This window comes from Pocillopora verrucosa, chromosome 5, assembly GCF_036669915.1.
Source record: "Pocillopora verrucosa isolate sample1 chromosome 5, ASM3666991v2, whole genome shotgun sequence".
NCBI lineage: Eukaryota > Metazoa > Cnidaria > Anthozoa > Scleractinia > Pocilloporidae > Pocillopora > Pocillopora verrucosa.
In genome coordinates, this window is record NC_089316.1 from 23,217,948 (window position 1) to 23,241,848 (window position 23,901).

General features: G+C 37.9%; 2 protein-coding genes and 1 long non-coding RNA gene across 3 annotated transcripts; all 3 read left to right on the forward strand.

Annotated features, from left to right (window-relative positions):
- Nucleotides 1-987: 987 nt before the first annotated feature.
- On the forward strand, nt 988-3,993 carry LOC131782364 (uncharacterized). The gene is made up of 4 exons (XR_010717691.1): nt 988-1,151; nt 2,504-2,778; nt 2,895-3,012; nt 3,917-3,993. It is a non-coding gene; the product is annotated as an uncharacterized lncRNA (long non-coding RNA).
- A 5,242-nt stretch (nt 3,994-9,235) lies between these two features.
- Nucleotides 9,236-23,521, forward strand: LOC131786355 (leukocyte tyrosine kinase receptor-like). The gene is made up of 5 exons (XM_066167446.1): nt 9,236-9,384; nt 11,500-11,762; nt 19,452-19,566; nt 20,707-21,225; nt 21,546-23,521. Exons 1-5 carry the CDS (start codon nt 9,264-9,266, stop codon nt 21,884-21,886), a joined length of 1,359 nt encoding a protein of 452 aa, XP_066023543.1. The 5' UTR covers nt 9,236-9,263; the 3' UTR covers nt 21,887-23,521.
- On the forward strand, nt 12,553-15,781 carry LOC136281112 (golgin subfamily A member 6-like protein 22). The gene is made up of 7 exons (XM_066167317.1): nt 12,553-12,599; nt 12,885-13,221; nt 13,336-13,535; nt 13,830-14,062; nt 14,618-14,817; nt 14,954-15,197; nt 15,525-15,781. The coding sequence occupies exons 1-7, from the start codon at nt 12,553-12,555 to the stop codon at nt 15,779-15,781; spliced, it is 1,518 nt and encodes a 505-aa protein (XP_066023414.1).
- Nucleotides 23,522-23,901: the final 380 nt, after the last annotated feature.

Below are 23,901 nucleotides of genomic sequence, written 5' to 3' on the forward strand. Positions count from 1 at the left end.
GAAGCTTAGTGCAAAGCTAACAATAAAAAAACTCTCTGGTATATTATTTGTGACTTTCTTGACTGTACAAGCGATAATCGAGCAGGGGAACTAGTTCAAATATCCACAACCTTCCTTTTCTGTTTGCGCGTGAATGATAATTCCGGCTAAGTCGAGTGTAAAACTCAATTTGAAACTTAAGACCAAGGGCTCATAAATAAACAAATGAAACATATAACAGAGTTGAGTGAACGATTACCTTCATTTTGAGATTAAGCCCCCCCCCCCCCCTCTATCTCTCTTCTTAGAGTAAATTATGACTTGCTTACTTTTAGGGGGGAATCCTTATCTTTTACACTAAATTCAATTTTAAAAAAATCATGCGTAATGTTGAAACAGTGGATCTGCAAATGTAAGCAAAAGATGCATTTCAATCAACACAGGGGATTTAACTGATTCCTTTAGAGCACTACACGGATTCTTTTCTGAAGAAGTTGATTCATTACAATTTTTTTTTACCTAATAATGATGTGTTATAAATAAACACCTCAACGCACAAGTGGAAAGCAATAAAATTTTCCAAGAATTCCAAGGCTGTGAAATATTATGTTTATGTGTTGTCAAATCGAAGTATGCACAGATTAAGTCAATAGTTTGACTTGCCGACGCAAATGGATGTCTTAGCGTTTCGTTCTTAGCAAAATTCACATCGATCTGTTTTATCAGGATGAAAGTCTCATGTCACAGTTTCCGCTGTCACTGATCGCCGTGATTCGGTATATTCAAGTTATAAGTGTGTTTCAATAAGTGGGGCTCGAAAACTCATCAAATCTCAGCTGGCCGCCAAGGGCTTAGAAAGTCAAGTCGAATCTATTCTCATCTCCTGAGTGGAGGGAATAATGGCCTAACAATGAGACGGCGTGTATGTCATCTGTGTATCGCAGTGATAGTTATCAATAATTGATACCGTTTGTCAGCGATGCATCTGTCGAAGATTTTGTAGACGCTTAAGCAGTGCTAGACTTTCGCTTGTCCCTACAAAAGTAAGATTTGCGAGTCATGTCCTAATGTTATGTTGAGGATGGAAGAGCACTGTTCTTTATTTTTTTCTTCGCTTTTCAATTTTTTTCTGTGGGGAGGATGGCTTCTCTGCTTTACAGAAGGAAACCAAGGTAAAGAATTTAATTCACTCCTCTCCTCACTTAATGCAACTTTAATTTAATATGCGACTTATTGACTGCCTGAAAAAAGTCAAATTAAATTCTTATTAAGAAAGTCTCCTTTACCTACTAAGGATGAAATTTTCATTTTCCTCATCGACTCTTCCTATTTAACCTTAATTTTGCTCTTGACTTCAATTCTCAACTTTAATTCGACAAAATTCATTTGTTTCTTTTTCGGTGTAAATGGTTCCTTTTTTTCCGGTGGTGGAATTTTTCTTTTATATCAACTTTGCGATATATTTTCCCAACTTGCGGTAAACATTTAAGATACGCCACACTTCTACGTCTCTTAGCTTCATTTCACTTTGTTTTTCCAGCTTTTTAAATATTTTGTCAATATGGCTCAGTTCACATAGCTCCAATCAAAAAAGGAAGAAGAGGAGGGAGGGGAGATTGAGGACCCCAGCGTACGCTCGTTTGGGGAAAGACGTTTATTTTTTGTTCCTTTAACTCCCCTTTCACTTTTTTTTTCCATCTTCGTTGTCATACCACTGAATAAGCTGTATCTTATCGCAAGAATATGTTTGTATTCCACAAAATATCTTCTTTCTAAATAATGAAGAAAGCTTTAATTAGTAATGAGAGAAAAACGAAATTTTCATACAGCACTGTTTAAAATCCAACGCTCTTCCAAAACATGTAGAAATGGTAAATTTCAGTCCTAAAACACTCCGAAGAAAAAGCTGATTTTTTTGTCACAATTATTTTATGATGTGATCGATTTAAAGGAAACGTGACAATTTATACAGAACTGTTTAATTACATAGAGAAACACTTCGAGAAGTAAATCCATACCGTTTCGGAAAAACATCTTTGTACAGCCCGTACCTTTGACTCCTTCAGTCTCTTTCTTCCTCAGAATTATCTAGTTAAAAAATATAGTCCTATGATGTAAAATTATATCGTAATTTTGTTTCAACTTTGCGAGATATGTAGCTTTGCGTACGAAATCTCGTAGGATGAAATGTCAGCCAAAAGCCTTGAATACTGACCTCTTACTAACCGAGCGAGGGGGCCGTACTGGGGAATATTGGCCTAATGTCACAACGCTGGGTCCGTACAGAAACAACTGAGGGCCAATAATCTCCTGGACGGCTCGAGCAAGTGATATATTTGAGCTGAGCAATATTTTAGCCGGCACTTTCCCTCTCAGGACGATTTCTCATTTGTGCAAAATTAACGACTAACCTACCATTACACCATTGCTGATTTAACATGGAACAGAAATGTGGAAGAGTTTGTTATACTATTTGAAGCAAAAAAGGTCCAACATGCTTGTCATCATATCTCTACCTAATCAGTTGCAGGTATTCACAGTCGAAGTCTCATGTTTGAGAAGCCAATTGAAGGACATGCTCTGCAACAGCACGTTTTCAAACAAATATATTTATCCATGGGAATTAAGCCAGATAGCGACTGCAAAAATAGGTGTCTCATGGAAAATACCTGTGTGTCTGTTAACGTTGGCCCATCCAGCAAGAATGGATTCAGGGTCTGTCAACTGAGTGATTCTGATCACATTCAACATCCTGCTGACCTTAAACCCCAAGAAGGATACCAGTATTGGGCTTCAAAGGTATCGATAATTGGATAGAACACAATACGATAGATTCATTTTCCAATTTTCCTTGGTATGGTTATACTGAGTTTTTACTACAATAAATCCTACTAAAGGTAAATTTATCCTTGCAGAATCCATGTTCAAGCAGCCCTTGTCTTCCTAATGCAACCTGTCTAAATGGGTTTACAGATAAGAGATACATTTGCTTGTGTCAAGTTGGTTTTAAGGGAAAACAATGTGGAAAAAAAGGTAACCAGAAGCTGAGACTTGCTCTAAATAAAGTTCAGGTTTACCTTCATGCTTGTGTGTTATCTCCTCCTGTGAATCTTTTACTTTGACATATCTCGTCATCCGCTTCATTTTTATCATTATTATTATAATTATCATTATTTTATTTGTTGCTTTTTCCCACCTCCAATATTCGTGGTTGGTATCCGTTGTGTAGTGGATTGATTAATATGTTATTTGAAGGCTAAGGACCTGTTTATGTGGAGATGGGGGACCCCAGGTAGGTGAGGTAATCCGCTAGCAGTGGTCGAAAAATAAAACGCGTTTGCATACAGTCTTACAACCCGGGGTGCTTGGGTGAGGTTTCTTGGGGTTTTTATTGCGTTCGCAATTAGAGAGTTTCAGCATAGGCGTCCCAAGCCTACGTCTCGAGAAAGACGAAAGATTAATTCTCGGACAGGTATGTATTTATTCATGAAAGCGTCGCGCATTATGTTACGCGGTGTTGGGTTGCATGAGGAACCTTTGACTTAATACGTTTTAAGGACTGGTTTGGGAAACGAAATATGGTCGATTTACGACGCTAAATATTGCGAAATATGAAAATTTGTCCATTGCAGTTTCTGGTGATTTCTGCCATGAGAAGGCTAGGAAATGTACAAGGTTTTACCCTAATGATTATCTTGGACCCATGTAGTAAGACATGTGGTGGTTCTGATGTCCAAAACTGCATGCTTGTTTGTGTTGGGCTACTGCCGATCAACTCTACCACTTGTGACAGTGTCTGCCCTGGGTCAAACTTTGAAAAAAAGAGCATGCGTCATTCACGACTTTCAAGATTTGTTAATTAAAGATTTATCAGTAGGAAGTCACAAATGAATTATATTTTAATAATCCTTTTAATTTGGAACGATTTTCTTTTCAGTTGAGTACAATTCACTTGGTTGTTTTAAAGACAGTACTCCCCGCGCTCTCCCGTTGCTACTAAAAAACTTCCGGGGCAACATCGATTGGACTGACATGACGAAAATCGTTCGAGCATGCGCAGAGATCGCTAAGGACCGTGGCCTTCGCGTATTTGGAATTCAGTATTACGGAGAATGTTGGAGTGGACTGGACGCCGGAAACACGTACAATAAGTACGGACTTTCCGCAAACTGTCGGAATGGAGTGGGAATGAAGGGAACAAATTATGTGTACAAAATATGAGTAAAAGTTCCAGTTTTTGTCGAAATTGAGGGGTTAAATATTTGACATAATAATCCTCAGGAGTAGGTTGTGACACGTCATAGAATTAAATACTCCTAAATAAATAACAAAACTGCGTTATCGTTTTATATTCCCTTCATTCCTGAAAACAGACAACTTGTGGGGCATCCTAATATTTTCACTCTCTCCATAGTCACTAGTCATAGTCACCCCGTAGTCACTAGTCACAGTCTCCGCGTACATACTGTTCATAGTCTTTCCATTGTCACTAGTCACAGTCTCCACGTATATACTGTTCATAGTCTCCATTGTCACTAGTCACAGTCTCCACGTATATACTGTTCATAGTCTCCATTGTCACTAGTCACAGTCTCCACCAAGATACTGTTCATAGTCTCTCCATAGTCACTAGTCACAGTTTCCATGTATATGCTGTTCATAGTCTCTCGATAGTCACTAGTCATAGTCATAAACAGGTGCAACAGTGAACACTTGGCGATATTATAAACTTTTCTAGATCTTAAGAAAGTAATTTGTCAGTTTTTTATGACTTATACAACATTTTTAGACCAATTGCAGTGTAAAGTAGTAAAAATATAAAAAATATCTATCCATTACTAAATCTCAAATGACATCAATTTCTTGGCGATAGTCATTTCAAGTTTTGCCTACAAGTTGAACAACTTTACGACTGAAGAGCACATGATACCTTCGACTGCTTTCCATAGGAAAAACACCAAGAACAACGTCCTCTTTTACTTAAACCGTGCAATCAGAAAACACGATATACTGATCACCTACGGGCGTGTGAACTGTCACTGGAAAAGAAAACTTTCCTAAAGCAAATATAGCATCAGCTCGCTTTAGTTCTTGCAGAAAAACCTGCACTAGGTCAGCGGTTAGCATAGCGGTTAGACGTGTCCCTTTCGCCTTTGTAGTTTTAATGATCCTTTTACTTTTATTTGGTTTTCAACCAGAAGAAATTATATCTAGAAATATTTGATATTGTGCTTCCTGTGCACCGTTAGGCTTTGACAGTCCAGGAACTTCTGTGGGGGAAATAACTAGCCTGAAACGACTGGATTCCACGTGGAGATCGAGCCGCCATCTTGGATTTCGACTTCATCGAAAAGGTTACTTTCGCTCTAGAATGAATTATCATCACAACTCAACTGCTACTTTTCACTAGTTAAAAGCGGAGATGTAAGTACTTATCCTGGTCCCACTGCTATTCCAGTTGTAATTGGTAATCGACGTCCGACAAACTGTTATCCTGTTAATGCCACACGTGTTTCACCGCGTTTGTGTGGCTTGGACAACTTGAGAAATGTTCAACGACAAACTGATTTTGTATCTCGCAGTTATATTTCCTGCTGTGTTCAGCTTTGCCTGCTTAATGTAAGATCTGTTAAGAATAAGGTGATGATAGTGAAAGACTATGTTGTGGACAATGATATTGATATTATGGCTTTGGCAGAAACATGGCTACTGGAAATACCAATGATGTTGAAGTGGGAACTTTGTGTCCTACCGGCTATAGGTTCCTACATATTCCAAGATCTCATTCCAGGGGAGGAGGAGTTGGTGTGTTATTTAAAGACAATCTTAATATCAACTCCTCAATTTGTGACACTTTTCAGTCATTTGAATTCATGGATGTCCGTCTCAGAAGCCTCCAGTGTATTAGGATCCTGGTTATTCATCGTCCACCCGACAACAACTCCTGTTTGCTTTTCTTTGAAGAGTTCTCTGGATTACTAGAGCAAATTGCTGCTGAGCCTTCGGGATGTTTATTGATAACGGATGACTTCAATTTCCACATGGATGATACTGACAATGCTTATGCCAAGCGGTTTGCAGACCTTCTTGAGTCATATGATCTGAAACAACATGTCAATTGCGGAACTCATACCAGTGGCCATACCCTTGATTTAGTCATTACAAGATCAGATGACTCACTTATTAAGGATACCAAAGTTAAGGATCATCTTGCAATTCATTGTGTGTTATCTATTCAGAAACCTCAATTTAGAAAAAAATTGATAAACGTCCGGAAATTACACTCCTTAAATATGGACTCCTTTTGAAGGTATTGAGGGTACAATGATCTTAGATCGGAAAGTATGGCTGAGAAAAATGCCGATCGGGAGGATTTTCGGGGAACAAACCACCTCCGCGTGAACAGCGGTCGAAATCGGAGTGTGCTTCGTCTTTTGACAGGAATAACAGTGATGGTAAAGCACGCTTAAAACGGCAGAAATCGCCAGAAACTACAACGGACACACAGGACGTAAGTAAGTTTTACTGATTGTACGTGTAAAATGTCCATATTTCAAAACATTTATCGTTGTAAATCGACCATATTTCGTTCCCCATACTATTCCTTATAACCAGTTCCAATTTTCAACAGTTCCTCTTGAACCTTAACACCGAGTCACACAACGCGTGATGCCTTCATGAATTAATTGTTGGCTTTCTCTCGAGACGTGAGCTTGGGCCGCCTGTGGTGCCACCCACCAGGCGTAAAATATGGTTTCATTAAAGGCAAGCAATAAGATAGCTTAAAACTAACTCTTCCAATTAAAATAAACATTTGAAGAGGGCCGCTTGAAATTCAAGCAACGCTTCAAAGCAAGAGGCACTCAGAAAACATCATAGAAATGTCTCTGTCAGGGGTCAACTTGCCTCTAGACAATCGGCCATTAAAATACACAAAGGCTGAAAGGTCACGAACGTGTATTGCCTTTCGTTACAACGCCCCACCCGGCAGTTAAAAATGTCAAACAAATATTGATGGAACAATGGAGTCTGATACACAATCAGTCGTTGCTGAAAACAAATTTTACAAAACCTCCGATCATCTTTTACAAAAAGGGAAAATCTCTTTAAGACATGCTCTTGAGAGCAAAAATGTAATTTGAAGGCGGTAACGCGACGCGACCGCGAAAGCCACATTGAGAGTCCGTGCCGGTCTATATTTACCTTTATTCTCATGTCGCGTCGCCGCGACTTATCGCTTGTATCCACTATTCTCGTCTCTCTGTTGTCAATTCTTCTTCGAAGGAAGACTCATTTTTAATAACTGATGGTATTCGATAATTTCAAGTTCCAATTACTTCTGCTGCTACAGCCGAAAACTGCACAAAGAACCATTTCTACTTTCTCACTAACACCTTACTACGAGCGCATTTGTAACTATTTGCTTGGGCACCAACATGGTGGATAGCAACCGTCGTCAAGACAAAAGTCACGTTGGTGGAAACTAAGAATCCCTGCCAAAAGGTATATAAATGAAAAAGGAGAAAAGTAGAAAGAAACAAGCGAAGCAGCCAAAGTAATCGCAAAGCTAAATTGACAGATCTAAGTGGATGGTCTCTTCATTTTGCGACTGAAACGCGTCGCGCTAAGATATAATTCTACCAAACACTCCTCTGAGAAAAGTGCTGGAAGAATTAAAGCATTCATGCGTGATTAAAATTCATCAAGGAAAGGGATTGATATGCCTGGGGTAGAGACTCTTAACCCGTTATATTCTAAGTCAATCTCAAAACAGTTAAGATGTGCAAAAATCTCGTCAAATTACAATCCAGGAAAAATATTAAACTGTAAAGTGTTTAATAAAGTCACTAACAATTAAGATTTCCTTGTAGTAGAGACTAAAGGTAGTAAACCATTGAAACTCGGCTCTATAATTACAGTTCTATTTTAATACGAATTGTTTACCAAACAAATGAATTCCCGGCGAGTTATTCTTTATGCTTTTGTTTAGCTCTGTCTATTGAGGCGTCACAACAACTGAAGCGCTCTTATTTCAAAGGGAAAGCTGACATTCAAGCGCAAAAATGATCCACGCAGGTTTAACTCAAATTTGAGTAGTTGTAGAGAAGAAACTTCTAAAACGTTCAGGCCTCTAATGAATTCGTGCCTTCCAGCTGCTTGCTAGGAGCCGTCACCAACTGAGCTACGAAACCACACGTTGCGAGCAGGGCAATTCGGGTAGTGGGTTCTTTGTTCCTGTAATGAAAACTACATTCAAAACAGAATTCAACATTTCTTTGTTTTTTTACATAACGTTTGTTAATTTGCCTCCTCGATAAGGTTGCAAAGTTACTCACTTATGAACAACTTACTGAATTAAAACGGAAACTCTTAAACTTGCGCAATCTTCGCAGAATGAAAATAAATAATGGCGACAGCAACAGGCCCACGGATATTTTGCAAGAAGGAATAAAGTATTTAACGAATTCGTTGGCACTTTTTAAGATAATGTTCGCGACAGATATTCTAAAAACTCGGTACACCGTCTACCGACATGATAGTTATTTTTCAAATAATTATTTACACCTGTCGTATAAACAGACTTACCATTATTTTGTGCACCAAAATTTAGGGTTTTTCATGATTCCTTCTGATTACTTTTATTTTCCTCTTTGGCGATTGAAAATGTAGGAGAAGTTCCCAAAGGAAAAGATTTGGCCAATCAGTTCACATTTTGTGACTTTCCAGAGCTATATATTTTATAGCTGTGTAATTATTCTGAAATGACGGTGTTTGCCCCATATGCCAAATGAATGGGAAAACACAAAACAAGGTTCTCTTTATTGTTAATATCATTATTCAGTGAATTAATGAAACTGCAGAATTGTTTTTACTCCAATGCAGAATACAAAAGACTTACATTTCTGAAATTTAGTTCTGAATTAGTTATTCCCAGGGAAGCTATCTAAAGATAATAGCAGTGATAATAACATCTAAAAACAAAATGAGAACGACACAATTTTCCGAGTATCTTCCTTTTTTCTTTTTTTTTTTTTTGTTCGTTCTCTTGTTTTATTTTGATGATTGTTTCAGGCAAATACTTATAAATATAAGTAAGGTACTTACTAATAAGCAAATTTTTTGCACAAAGAACGTTGGAGGAGATATTTAAATAAGAAACTTGTGTCGCCGCCCTTTGATTAATAATGAATAGCAATAAGGATAAAACTTCGGCGCATTGCGCTTTAATACCCTGACAGTGCGAGAGATGGGCAACTGATGGCTGCTGCATTCATCTAATAGTGATGAAAATATTTCCTGACAAGACTCTTAAGATGGAGAGCCGTTGCTGCCCAGTGTTTTCTTTCAGATCTTTCCTCTTCTTGTTCGGAGGCTGGTTCTACACCGTGACAGTTGCGAACCAAGGTGAGTTAACTTTAACATTGCTTTGTCTAGGTTTGATTAAAATTTACTCTTGAAGTCAGAAAAATCCGGAATTAAAGGAAGCTAAGTCGAGTTGGCGATAGGGCCAAAAAATAATGCATAATGATTTGAATAGCTTATTCCATCGTATAGGGTGATAAGTTTCTGAATTAAAAACTGCTGTGACCATTTCTAAGAAACTTGAGCACAACGAAATATGATATTTTGTTTGCAAGTATAGCTTACTGAAGTTCATAAAAAAGCGGTAGCCACGATTTAAGAGGGAGCTAAACAAGTTTAAGACGAGTTGCAACAAACTCAGTCGTGACAGGAAAGTAAACCGTAAGGTTTTCCTTAATTCTAAATTTTGATGAGAATTTATTCAGATCAATTCCATCATTAAACAAGCAATAAATGCGAATTAAAAGCTACAATTCGACGAAAAAAGAAACACTTTTTTGCTGGTTGGTAACAATGATCTAACTGATCGAGAGTTTGCCGAGTAACACTAATAAATGATTCATCAGAAGGAATAAGACACCGTGAGACCAGTGTAACGTGTGGAAAAATATCGATAAGTGGAATGTTATTAAAAAAAAATAAAGGGTTTTTGTCTCTCAATAATTTTCTTTCTTATTTTTGGATGGTTCTAAAGCCATTTTATTTGTAAAATGAGTCGTGATGCTTGTGTACCCAATAGGTATTCAAACTCTGAGAAACACACTGCATGTTGTCGAATATTTCAAATGCAGGTGTTTCACGAGTGTTTGACTTCGCCTCAGTCTTGAAATGGTAGACTATTCGTTCAAATCATCTTCTAAGGAACAGACGAAGGTATCTGTTAAAAGAAATGCAATATAGGTGTTTTTGGAATTCAGATAAATGCTGAGGCTAAAATGCTTCAATTGTTAAAATTGTTTATGATCAATAAGAAAAACCGCTTAATGAGGTCTTTATCCTTTTCCACTCGACCCTTTATCTTTCATCATTATGAGAGTATAAGAACTCGTTTTTCCGCTCTCGTTTTGATAAAAGGTAAATAAAATGAAAATGTTCTATTCCTAAGCAACAACTTTGCCTCTTTGGCGGCGAAAACTTAGACGCACCCAATTAAATCGCGGTTATTAATGATTTACCGCGAGTAAGGAGTTTGTGAGTCGATGGAGTTAAACATAAGAGTCTTTATGACGCGGCCAAAAAGAGAATAGTCGCCGAGAAATCGAAAAAACGAAGTTTTCTTTTTTTCCTTAGCCTGCTTTGTCCTCTTTTTGTTCTGTTTCTGCCGGTAATTTCGTTTTCCCTGTTTAGCGAAATGATCTTTCTCGAGAATCTCAAAGGAGTTCTTTGTCACAAGACTTTCAAGGGGATCTGATATTTCATTGGTGGTGGCATGATCGCATTGGCACGCGTCTAAACGAGATGCAAAAACTATGAATAACTATGGAAGTCAAAAACTCGAGGTTTATTTTTCGCGTGTTATCTCTATTGAAACAAATTGATTGGGTGTGTAGATTTTTGGATGTTCCTGATAATTGACTAGAATGTTTGTTAGATATTAACGCATCAAAGTAAGTTAGGCGAACAGAATTCGAAATTTCACTCTCGTAATCTCCCGGAGCGTGGCAACAACCAAAATATTATCTACACCTACGACGAAACCCTTTACAATGGCAAATTTACATTATAAACTCAGTTGATAAAACACAATGACTTTGCTATGCTCTCCCGCAGACGCAGCATTACAATTTCTTTAGAAACTTACCCCCCATTTATACATTATAAATAACATTGCCTATAAGTAGTTCTCTAAGTCGGGTGAGGTTTTGTAACATTCTGTGAGTGCCAAAATTGAAAAAACTTTTCAATAGAACGGCGATATCCCTACCAAAGACTGTCGAAAAGCGATGCACACTCCGAACGTTTGGTAGATAGATTCTAAAATCCAAATCGACTGAATTTTCAGCCCATTTAGTTGATGTCCATAGAAATTCTCAAATCTCCAAGATTGCTCGATTTTCTTTGAATCTATTCAGGTTTTATTCAGTTAAAGTCTACTCTATTGGCATCTTTCAGAGAGCCGTTTTGCACACTTATGATCCACTACTGTCTTATTTATAGATAGCTGTCGGCGAGTCAATTTTATGGAAAAAGAGGATGGATATGCATTGGTCAACCATATTTTAAAAAATATTTCATTACCTGTCGGAATGCATATGCAGAGTAACTGCAAGAATAGGTGTATGATGGAAGACAGATGTAAATCAATCAACATGGGACCAGAAGATAAAGATAAAGTTTTGTGTCAGATAAGTGACTCAGACCACGTTCAACACCCAAATGATCTAAAACCGACAGAAGGCTTTACGTATAGGGGCATGGAGGTAAGCAAAAAAAGTTCGGTTTTTGAGTTTGCAAATTTTAAATCCTCTTTTGTAAATCGCGCAAAAAAGTCACAGAATCGCAATGTCTATTCCGAATGGAACTTGAGAATAAAAATCGTTCAAATGAATTAATTTATAGAGAGGAAAATAGCAAATGGTGTCCCGAATGAATCGACGACATAGAGTGCCGCGATTCCTATGCACCTGCAAAAAGCTCTTCGGGCTCGTGCTATGAATGATCTGATCGGTCTTAGCAATTAGAACCTTTTTTGAGGTAATCAAAGCGGAAAATTAAAAGAACCTAGTTATATTAAAGCATCAATTGATTAATGTTTCTTTTAGCCTCGCAGTGTAATAACGCACATGGGATAGGTTGTGTTATGCGGCACTCTGGGTTCTAACCAATCAGTTACCGTTATTTGGTACCACGTGACGCAAGTTTTCCAATCATATACCATAATTTTCAAATTACACACAATTCTTACATTTTAGCGGCCCTAGAACGTCTGCCGATAAGGACTTCGCACATTTTTAGCGGAAATGATGTCACTGGAAGTAAAGAAAACAATTTGATTTCATGATTTTCTCTGGGATTTCCTTACATCCTTATTTTGCGCTCTTTTAATTGATTTTTCTATAACATATTTTTCTATTTGGTGACGCAGCCTTTTGGGCTTTTTTGACAATTGTCCGGCTGCTTTTTTGTTTTTTCCGACGAATATGAGAGCTGGAATAAGAGCTGCTAAAAAGAAATAGTACTTTTTCTGCGTTGATGGTTTGTTTTCTCTCCATGAATTTTCTTGATGTGCACAATGGAACAAAATGGTATGGAATAAGGTTGGATAGGGGATCCTTGTTACAAGCGGGACGCCCACTCTTCCTGGTGGAAATCGCCCATGATGTTGTTGTTTTACAATGGAGAAAGTGAAGTTTCCTATCGTGCAGAAATAAATCATCTATAAGTTCTCGATGTACATAAAAGCTAATCTAATAGCTCTGAACAAAACATTCCAATTTATTCGAGTTTTATCTACAGACATGAATTTTAAGTGTTTGGATAAGTAGGCGCCTTGAGTGAAAAAGTCGTAGTTGAAATACGAGAAGATGAAGAATTACAAGAAGAGGAAGAATTAGAAAAGAGGAAAAACTACAAGAGGAGGTAGAACTAGAAGAGGAGGAGGAGCTAGAAGTAGAGGAAGAACTAGAAGAAGATGAAGAACTAAAAGAAGAGGAAGAACTAAAAGAAGATGAAGAACTAGAAGAGGAGGAAGAACAAGAAGAGGAGGAAGAACTAGAAGAGGAGGAAGAACTAGAAGAAGAGGCAGAACTTGAAGAAGATGAAGAACTAGAAGAAGATGAAGAACTAGAAGAAGATGAAGAACTAGAAGAAGATGAAGAACTAGAAGAGGAAAAACTAGAAGAAGAGGAAACAGTAGAGGAACTAGAAGAAGAGGAAGAAGTAGAAGAAGATGAAGAATTAGAAGAAGAAGAAGAAAGACTAGACAAAGATGAAAACTAGAGAAAGAGGAGGAAATAGGAGAAGAGAAAAACTAGAGGAAGATGAAGTACTAAGGAAGTGGAGGAACTAGAAGAAGAGGAAGAACTAGAAAATGAGAAACAACTACAAGAAGATGAAGATTTTGAAGAAGATGAAGAACTAGAAGATGAAGAACCAGAAGAAGAGGGGGAACTAGAAGAAGAGGAAGAACTAGAAGATGAAAAACTAGAAGATGAAGAACTAGAAGAAGAAGAGGAACTAGAAGAAGAGGAAGAGCTAGAGGTAGAGGAAGAACTAGCAGGATATGAAAAATAAGAAGATGAAGAACTACAAGAACAGGAGGAACTTAAAGATAAAAAGAGGAAAGAAGAGGAAGAAGAAGAGGAATAACTAGAAGAAGATGAAGAAAAAGAGGAAATTGAAAAACTAGAAGATGATGAAGAAATACAGGTAGATGAAGAACTAGAAGTAGACGAAGAACAAGAAGTAGAAGAAGAACTAGAAGAAGGGGAAGAACTAAAAGAAGAGATAGAACGAGAAGAAGAGGGGGGAACTAGAAGAAGATGAAGAATTGAAGGAGATAAAGAACTAGAAGAAGATGAAGAACTAGAAGAAGATGAAGAACTAGAAGAAGATGAAGAACTAGAAGAAGATGAAGAAAAAGAGGAAGATGAAAAACTAGAAGATGATGAAGAAATACAGGTAGATGAAGAACTAGAAGATGATGAAAAACTAAAGAAAGAGGAAAAAGTAGAAGAAGAGGAAGAACTAGAAGAGGAAGAAGAACCAGAAGAGGAGGAAAGCTAGAAGTAGAGGCAGAACTAGAAGGAGAGGAAGAACTAGAAGAAGATGAAGAACTAAAAAAAGATGAAGAATTGAAGAAGATAAAGAACTAGAAGAAGAGGAAGAACTAGAAGATGAAGAACTAGAAGAAGAGGAAGAACTAGAAGAGGAAGAAGAACCAGAAGAGGAGGAAAGCTAGAAGTAGAGGCAGAACTAGAAGAGGAGGAAGAAGTAGAGGAAGAGGAAGAACTAGAAGAAGATGAAGAACTAACAAAAGATGAAGAATTGAAGAAGATAAAGAACTAGAAGAAGAGGAAGAACTAGAAGATGAAGAACTAGAAGAAGAGGAAGAACTAGAAGAGGAAGAAGAACCAGAAGAGGAGGAAAGCTAGAAGTAGAGGCAGAACTAGAAGGAGAGGAAGAACTAGAAGAAGATGAAGAACTAGAAGAAGATGAAGAACTAGAAGAAGATGAAGAATTGAAGAAGATAAAGAACTAGAAGAAGAGGAAGAACTAGAAGAAGAAGAAGAACTAGAATAGGAGGAGGAACTAGAAGAAGATGACGAACTTTAAGAAGATGAAGAACTAGAGGAGGAGGAAGTACTACAAGAAGACGAACAACTAGAAGAGAAGGAAGAACTTGAAGAACATGAAAAACTAGAAGAAGAGGAAGAACTAGAGGATGAAGAACTAAAAGAGGAGGAACAAGAAGAGGAAAAACTAGAAGAAGAGGAAACAGCAAAAGAAGATAAAGAACTAGAAGAAGAGGAAGAAGTAGAAGAAGATGAAAAACTAGATTAGGAGGAGGAACTAGGATAAGAGAAAAAGTAGAACAAGATGAAGTACTAAGGAAGGGGAGGAACTAGAAGTAGAGGAAGAACTATAAGGAGATGAAGAACTTGAAGAAGAGGGAGAACTAGAAGAGGAGGAAGAACTAGAAGAGGAGGAAGAACTAGAAGAAGATGAAGAAGTAGAAGAGGAGGAAGAACTAGAAGATGAGGAAGAATTAGAAGAAGATGAAGAACTTGAAGAACATGAAGAACTGGAAGAGGAGAAAGAACTAGAAGAAGCTGAACAACTAAAAGAAGATGAAGAACTAAAAGATGAAGAACTAGAAGAGGAGGATGAACTAGAAGAAGATGAAGAACTTGAAGAAGATGAAGAAGAGGAACAACAGGAAGAACTAGAAGAAGATGAAGAACTAGAAGAAGAGGAAGAAATAGAAGAAAAGGAACAAGAAGAGGAAAAACTAGTTGAAGAGGAAACAGTAGAAGAAGATAAACAACTAGAAGGAGAAGAAAAACTAGAAGAAGATGAAAAACTAGAGGAAGAGGAGGAAGTAGGAGAAGAGAAAAACTAGAAGATGAAGGACTAAAGGAAGAGGAGGAACTAAAAGAAGAGGAAGAACTATAAGAAGAGCAAGAACTAGAAGAAGATGGGAGAACTATAAGAAGAGCGAGAAGAGGAAGAACTATAAGAAGAGAGAGAACTAGAAGAAGATGAAGAACTAGAAGAGGAGGAAGAACTTGAAGATGAAGAACCAGAAGAAGAGGGGGAACTAGAAGAAGAGGAAGAACTAGAAGATGAAAAACTAGAAGAAGATAAAGAACTAGAAGAAGAAGAGGAACTTAAAGAGGAGGAAGAGCTAGAGGAAAAGGAAGAACTAGCAGGAAATGAAGAATTAGAAGATGAGGAACTAGAAGAAGAGGAGGAACTAGAAGATGAAGAACTACAATAAGAGGAAGAAGAAGAGGAATAATTAGAAGAAGATGAAGAAGTAGAAGAAGATGAAGAACTAGGAGAAGAGGAAAATGTAGAAGAAGATGAAGAACTAGAGGAAGACGAAGAACCAGAAGAAGTTGAAAAACTAGATGGAGAGGAAGAACTAGAAAAAGATGAAGAACTAGAAGAGGAGGAAGAACCAGAAGAAGATAAAGAACTAGAGGAAGAGGAAGAACTACAGGAAGAGGAAAAGAAGAGGAGAGACTAGAAGAAGGGGAAGAACTAGAAGAAGATGAAGAACTAGAAGAAGATGATGAACTTGAGGAAGAGGAAGAAGAAGAGGAAAAATAAGAAGAAGGGGAAGAACTAGAAGAAGGTGTAGGACTAGAAGAGGAGGAAGAACTAGAAGAGGAGGAAGAACTGAACAAATGTCGATCTGCGCGTATTCAAAGGAAAATGGAAAAATTGAAACATAAACTTTATCAGGGAAGGACAAAACCAATTGTTTGCAGACAAGATCAACAGCTTCCATAACTAGAGTTTCAAAGAGGTGGAGCTGTCGTACAGAACTACGTATGTTTCAGAACTACGCTGAGGAGGTCATGAAACCTTAAGCAATTCACTTCTCGTCTCTCTTAGATGACTTTCTAATTCGATGTCAACTTGTCTGGATCACGGAATCTGTGGCGTGATACATGGCACGATCGTCGAGATGGTCCAAGTACTCATGAAGTGAAGACACAGAAGTCACGGCGAGTTTATTTAATCTTTCACCGAATTTTTCCCCAGAACGAATTAAATTTGGCCAGGGATCGTTGAGCTGGATTCATGGAAATACGTCTTGGTTCTACTTGGTTTCTTTCGTGCTCTTCGTCCTATTAATGTATTATTACAACTCTTTTTCTGTTCGCACGTGAGATGGTCCTCCACTGGCTTCTTGCCTCATTTTTAACCAAGTATTTGTATCCTTGGACGCGTTGATCTTCTGGGAATGCCACACTTCATCTATTTTCAAATTGCACTTCCCTTTCTCTACCACTTTAGCAGTCTTGGGCGTGCACCACGTGCCTGTCAAAATACGCTCTACATTTGTATGTTCAGATACATATCAGAGTTGTAGCATGGGTTTCTTTTATTCAAGTTCTATACAGGTACCACACAGGTATCATATGACGGGATTAAAGAATCGGACAGAAGGAGGAATGTCGATCTTAGCCTATCTGAAAAGTTAAGAATTGTCTTGAGTCAAATCGTGAAAATTTGGGGATTTCCTACGGAAAGAGGTCTGTACTTGTTCTCTAAAGGATACTCGGAAGTGACATCGATGTAATGAACTTTCTCCCTTTTGTCTCGTCCGTCTTTTGATACAGACAGTCAGCTCCTATTCTTACACCATGAAAAGCATGACGGGGACTCAAGGCCTAACCACTACTAGATCTTTAAAAAATCCCTCCGACAGAAGATCATGTAGGGCTTCAAAATCCCAGTCATCTTCCCATTCCTCGATGAATTTGTATCCCATCAGTTTCAACGAGGCCTTATCTTCACAGATGGTCTCCTACACTCCTCTCGTAATACAGTAGGGTGTACCGAAGAAATCGCATGACAACGAGGACATCTGCACCATAACCATCCGTGAAATTCGTATGCATCGAATCCGTCAACGTTATAGACTCACGTAGGTGTCACGATCGCAAGTACCCCTCGATTCCTAGCATGCGAAACTCGATCTTCATCTCTTCCTTTGGTGTCATTCAAACGCAGCATGTGTTCTATCCGTTTTAACCATTTCAAAGCTTTGGTAGATTAATTATTGCGCACCCCATGCCAACCACCAGGTGGTTCCAGGATGATGTTTGCTCCAATGCATATTACAAGCTCTGGTAATAGTGATACAATGTTCCATAGGATCAAACTGGGCCTTTTGAGTAAATGTTTTCGGAATTTCTGACATCCGACTTTCAAGAGCTTGACAGATGCAATAATCTGCCATTTCTTAAAATATATGAGAGTTCACATCCCGTCGAATTTTATGATGGAACCAGGTCTCAAATTCTCATCGATTGTCGTGACGCATACCGTTATGATAAAACGTGTCGCAGGCGGCAAGAGTCCGTCGTAATTTTGATTTTTACTTGTGTTAAACAAATGAGTGAAAAATTAGGAAACGAAGTCAAAGAAGGGGAAGGAAATAAAACGAGTCGAACGTGATAGGGCCTGATGTCACAGATAGGAGTTTGGTTCCCACACAGACTTGATTCTCGACCATACGATGCTGTCGAAAAGTTCTTCCAAAACAAACATCCCATCGTATCCTTTAAGATTATGAAACAATACCTCGACAGACCATTCAAATCCATTTTCGCTCACGGCCACTTCATTCAAGAAGTCGAAAACAAAATTCTTCGGAACAATTTTCAACGCAAAACTCCTGCGCCTTCTCATCGTTAGCGGTCTTTCAACACAAGAGAATAGGATGATGTTACAATCTTCAACATAACGTCGTACTCGTCTTTTTTTCGTTTTTGCCTGTTTAATGTAACACTTAGGTTGACATATTCCCCACAGACTTGGCATTTGGCCACTCCTCATCGATATTTCGCGACTATGGATTTTCGATCATCCCTATTTTGATTCTTTCTTGTGGCTGTTTTCGACTTCCTTAAAGAATTCGGAAAATTATTTGTACATTTTGCAAATAGATTCACGCAAGGATTGGGTCGAGTCTAATGATACCGATAATAAGCTTCTCCATAAAACGAACGTAGACATACACAGCACATCTGAAAAGAAGTGTCACTTTGACGTTTTCCAGGACAATTACGGCGATGACACGAGAAACATTTCTTTCCTCCGCAATTATGATGATCATAATCATCTGTATTAAATGCACAGTCGCATTCGTGACAATGAGACGATTTGCTCAAGATTCCTCCTTACGATGCGAAACCATGATGGTGATGTCCATCTACTTGCACTGGTTCATCTTTGCAAGGACCCTTGAAAATAGTCAGGTGAAGCTTATTCAACGACACCACTTGAATCTGGTACTTAAGACTCGCTGCTTTTTAAAACTTTTCCAATTCCCTTACACCACAAGAGCATTCTTCCACACCTGCCAATCGATATAGCCACATTACGTTATACGATCAGTCCATTTGAGCCACAGGGTACTAAATAACGCTATCCGATTGATTAGGATCCAGAGTGCCACATAACATTTCTGTGATGTTGTAAGATCTTTTTATAACGCCAGAAAAATTTTTCTATGTCGTATCTGAGACCATTTAAGTACAAGTTTTTGTACTCTTTTTTGTGTTCTCATAATATATCAAAAGATTTATTATCAATCCGAGCGTGTATAGCATCTTAATCATTTTATGAAAATAAGGCAAAATATATATCAAAGTTCACATGGCAATCAGGTAGACAATCAGACATGGTTTCGTGTTACTCTCGTTAAGAGATTTAATGAATGTAACCGAGAAGTTACGTTTAATAGACCCAACGTTTCGACATTCCTGTTTAGTGTCTTCCTCATCACCTCTCCTCACCTCTGATTAAGACACTAGAAAGGAGTTTCGAAACGTTGCGTCTATGAATTGTAATTTTTTGGTTACATTCAATAAATCTTTCAACCAGAGTAGCATCAAACCATGTCTTAAGGCAAAATATGTTTTCACCAGAACAAGTGTCGCCTCAGTATGTGCCATAACAATGCAACTTGCCTGGTTGGATTTACGGACAAGGGATACAAATGTGTGTGTCAGGCTGGTTACAAGGGAGAACATTGTGAAAAAGGTGAGGACCACTATGCGTTGCATCAAGCATATTTACTATTTCATGTATGTGTCCTTTATATCAGTTTAAGTTTCGTAGCGTAAATTTCCATATGTCCTCCGAGCAGTTACGATGCAAGAATAACACTTTGTACCCATTTTTGGTTTTTGTTCCATTTCGATACTCGTGTCCTATGGGATACTTCGTGTCATCTCGTGCTCTAACAATACCCATAACTGCCATGCCAAGGCCGTGTTTATAATATCGAGAAGTCTTACAGTTATAGATGTAAAGAAGGTTCTAATGGAGAAAGATGAAATTTCATGGTTAAGTTCAGAGTGATCATTGCAATATTTTTTTAGTAATGTAGCATTCCTAGATTACAAACCTTTTTCATTCTACCATCATTCAATTTGGCCAAAAAAGGCAAGAACACGCTCAAAAACAAAAGGTCACAACGGAGCGAGTAAAAGCAGTTAAAGACAAGAATAGAAGCAAAAAAAAAAGTCGGAGAATAATAATAATGATGATCGTAATCGAATTACTTATTCAGTATAACCCCTCAATACAAAAGTACTGTTATCAACAAGGTCCTTTTGACTAAGAATTAAAAACTCAGAAATAAGAAATTAAAATATATATATATATATAAGATAAAATCTATTTAAAAAAAATACAAGGTAATTACAAGTAATAATCGTCCAGGGCTTTCCTAAATGAAAACTCCAGAATTTATGTTCCTTAAACCTAAAGGTAACGAATTAAAAATCGAGGCACCCAAAAAAGAAAAACTAAGGCGCGCAAAATCCAGTTTGGCTTTTGGTAGCTTTGCTGTTTTTCCATTGTTCCCAGTATTTATTGTGTTATGTTGTAAAAAAAAAACAAACAAACAAATGTCTGACGGAAAAGTTATCGTAGGAAAACTCCAGCTATACCGTTGTCAGATTTTGTTAATCGTTCGTGTATTTACAGACCCAATCAAAACTCCACTCGATATTTTCACCATCTCTTTTAAAACTGATAGAATGGTGACTTGACATATCAAGATGACAAACCAATAAAATAAACAGTAGGTAATAAGAAAGCTTGACTATGCTTTTTAATAAACGAAAGAACTTATGACAAGAAAAGAGGTTGAGTTGAACCTTTCTTGCCCTTCAGCATTCAAAGCTGTTTTAACAAATCTCAATGCCACCGGAAGATATGGTCCAACATCGCTGGGCAGTCATTACACAGGTCAGGATCATGACGGACAAGTTACATTGTCCAGAGGTATTCAACAGTGGACTGTGCCGTACACTGGTGACTACAGAATAGAAGCAATGGGAGCAGCAGGAGGGTACGATCAATGGATTAACAGCTCTCAGTACCGTGGAAGAGGAGCAAGAATGATTGGAACATTCTGCTTAAACAAGGGTGAGGTCATTCAAATACTTGTAGGTCAAGAAGGAGGAATAAACAAGAGGAATTATACTTCTGGCGGTGGTGGAGGTACATTTGTAGTGAGAGGAGCCGACTCACCTTTGATAATAGCTGGAGGCGGAGGAGGCACAGAACATGTTTTGTCAAGGCATAAAGGATGCGACGCCAGTACAAATACAATGGGGAATCCTGGATACAAGTCATGGTCAGGGGGGAGCAATGGGCATGGTGCTCAAATTGTTGATGATTATTATTCAGGTAAGATAATACTGTGATGATCCCTTACCTCTCAGCTCCTCATTAATGAATGTGTTAATGTATGCTTCAAATTTAAATAATCGGCCCTAGTCCCAACAAACAAAACAACAATAAACACTGAGACTACCTAGGAAAAGCACCAGTTTATGCATATAGGGATAATATAGACACATGTAAAAATATTAAACCTAACGGATGGCCGCTCAATAGAAATACATCATACACAGGTATGACCACGTTGATATAGGTACATTAGGGATTCAAAAAAAGGAAACTCTACGACCTTAATCATCAATGGTTTCTGTTTGTTATTTTCTCAGGGGGTGGTGGTGGGTTTTACTCCAGTGGAAGAAGTGGAAAGGATTCCAATGGGACCAAGGGAAACGGCGGAGAAGGTGGTAAGGGATTTCTACAGGGAGGGAAGGGTGGAAGAGCAGTATATCACAATGTTGTTGGTGGGTTTGGTGGAGGAGGTGGAGCTTATGGATTGGGAGGAGGAGGAGGAGGAGGAGGAGGAGGGTACTCTGGGGGAAGCAGTGGTGTCGCTAGTTTTGATTCCTGTGGGGGAGGGGGTGGTTCTTACAACGATGGAAACAACCAGGAGAATGCATGTTGTTATAGTACGGCTGGTCATGGTCAGGTGACTATCACATTACTCTGAAATGAAAAAAATACGTGTAATCAAATATAGTGATGACGGAATTAGAATTCAACTCTGTATGATTGGCATTCCAGTTGACTGATAGCAGTCACTAAAAGTATAATTTGGCCCGAAATTAAAGGAGGCTCTTATCTACGACTAAAAAGACAAAAAAAAGCCTAAACAATTTGAGATGTAATGATTTTTTCCCGCAGACGGATTTCACACGTTGTACCTCTGATAATGGATTGAAGTTAAACTCAAATCTCATCAACTTTGAAGTTAAAGGAATGAAATTCGGTTTTCTTGTTTAAGTAGCCTATGTTACCAACCGTTTGAGCAAATGTTGTTTAACCCTTTACCCCCCATGAGTGACCAAGAAAGAAATTCTCCTTACATTATCAATACAATATTAAGCATACAAGTGATGAGAATAAAGAAAAATATCAATTCGGAAATTGTTAGTTGATTCAATACCAAATTCTCCAAATTAACATCATAACAGTTGTATGGCAGACAGTAAGGAGAATTACTTAAGAGATCTTGGGAGTTAAAAGGTTAATCCTAGCAATAGGGTCATTTGGAAAGATGACATTACGCATGGACCAATCATCACAAGGGGCAACCTTGAACGATGAGAAACAAATTCTGAACGATTTTATGAGTGTGAAGTATTGCCTGTTAGTTAGCACCATCACGCTGACCCTATTTACCGATCCTAAGAGAAGATCAGTATAGATTTGAATCCAAACAGTAAGGATGCTTCTCATACAGGAGTAGTCAAGAACCCAAATGCCATTTCAAACGCTGCTAAAAGGTATAATCTTATGCTTAAGTAATCGTAATCAAATAATTAAGAGTGAGGTAAGTAGGTAATTTCACTCACGACTTGCCAAGATTTTAATTATTTTCGAGCCTTTAGGCGAGGAAAATAATTAGAAATTACAAATTAGTAAGACAACTAAAAAAACCGGAAAAGGTTTCAACTAGTATAACAAAAATAGCTTTCTCTTTTCGCCTTGAAATTGTAAAGCCAAGCCAAAGTTCCGAACTAAAATTAGGTACGACGTATCTGTTAGTATTTGGTTTAATCAAAAACCATTAAAAATTCCTCAAATATTATTGGTGCATTTGCAGCCTCATTTTTCAAAAATCATTCTGTACAGTTATAAGAGGACAGTGTAATCGAACAGTCAGCTGTAATCGGAAACCTGTAATTAATTGATAACAGGACTTCTTTTCGTCAAATTCTGTATGTAATAGTATCGACATTTTGTCAATCGCTCGTATGATTACAGACCGAGTTGGACTCTACTCGGTCCTATTACCATTACAAATAGTAGCGATAGAAAGTAAAATGGTCCTTTTGTTGTGTGAAGTATACATATTGCACAAGTGTTTGATTTAAGTGATAACATCTACATTTACTTGTAGTCCTAGATAACTTGCATGACCTACATTTGGTTTTCCAACATACCTTTTACGAGAATTTATATCACGCTTTTTCGTAGAATATTCTGAAGAAAGAAAAGTACGCTAGCCATGTATTTCGAATATACACTTTTGGTAACAAAGAGATATCGATGCCATCGGCTAAAAAGTTTTTTGTTTGACCTAGAAAGAGAAAGACTGTTCTACGAGCTTAGGTCCAGTCGAGAGGGGGGAAAAAGATGGTTGAATCTCTGTTCCTCGAACAGAAGAAGCTGATGTTGATGTACCTTGCCTAACGTTAGCATTACTTTGAATAAGACTTAGAGGTATTATAACAGCTGTAAATTTGACACAAGGCAAGGTTTAACGTAGCGTCTCCGCATGAAACTTTTAAAAGAGAAAAGTGTTCCTGAAGTTTGATTTCATTTCAAAACATTATAGAGCTGTTGCTACATCGTAGGTGAGACTGGAGGTTTAGTGCTAGCAATAAAAAAATACTCTCCAGTACATTGTTTGTGTTTTTCTTGACTGTACAGGCCATGATCGAGCAGAACTATTGCAAATTACGATCACCTTCCTTTTCCATTTTGCGCGTGAATGATAAA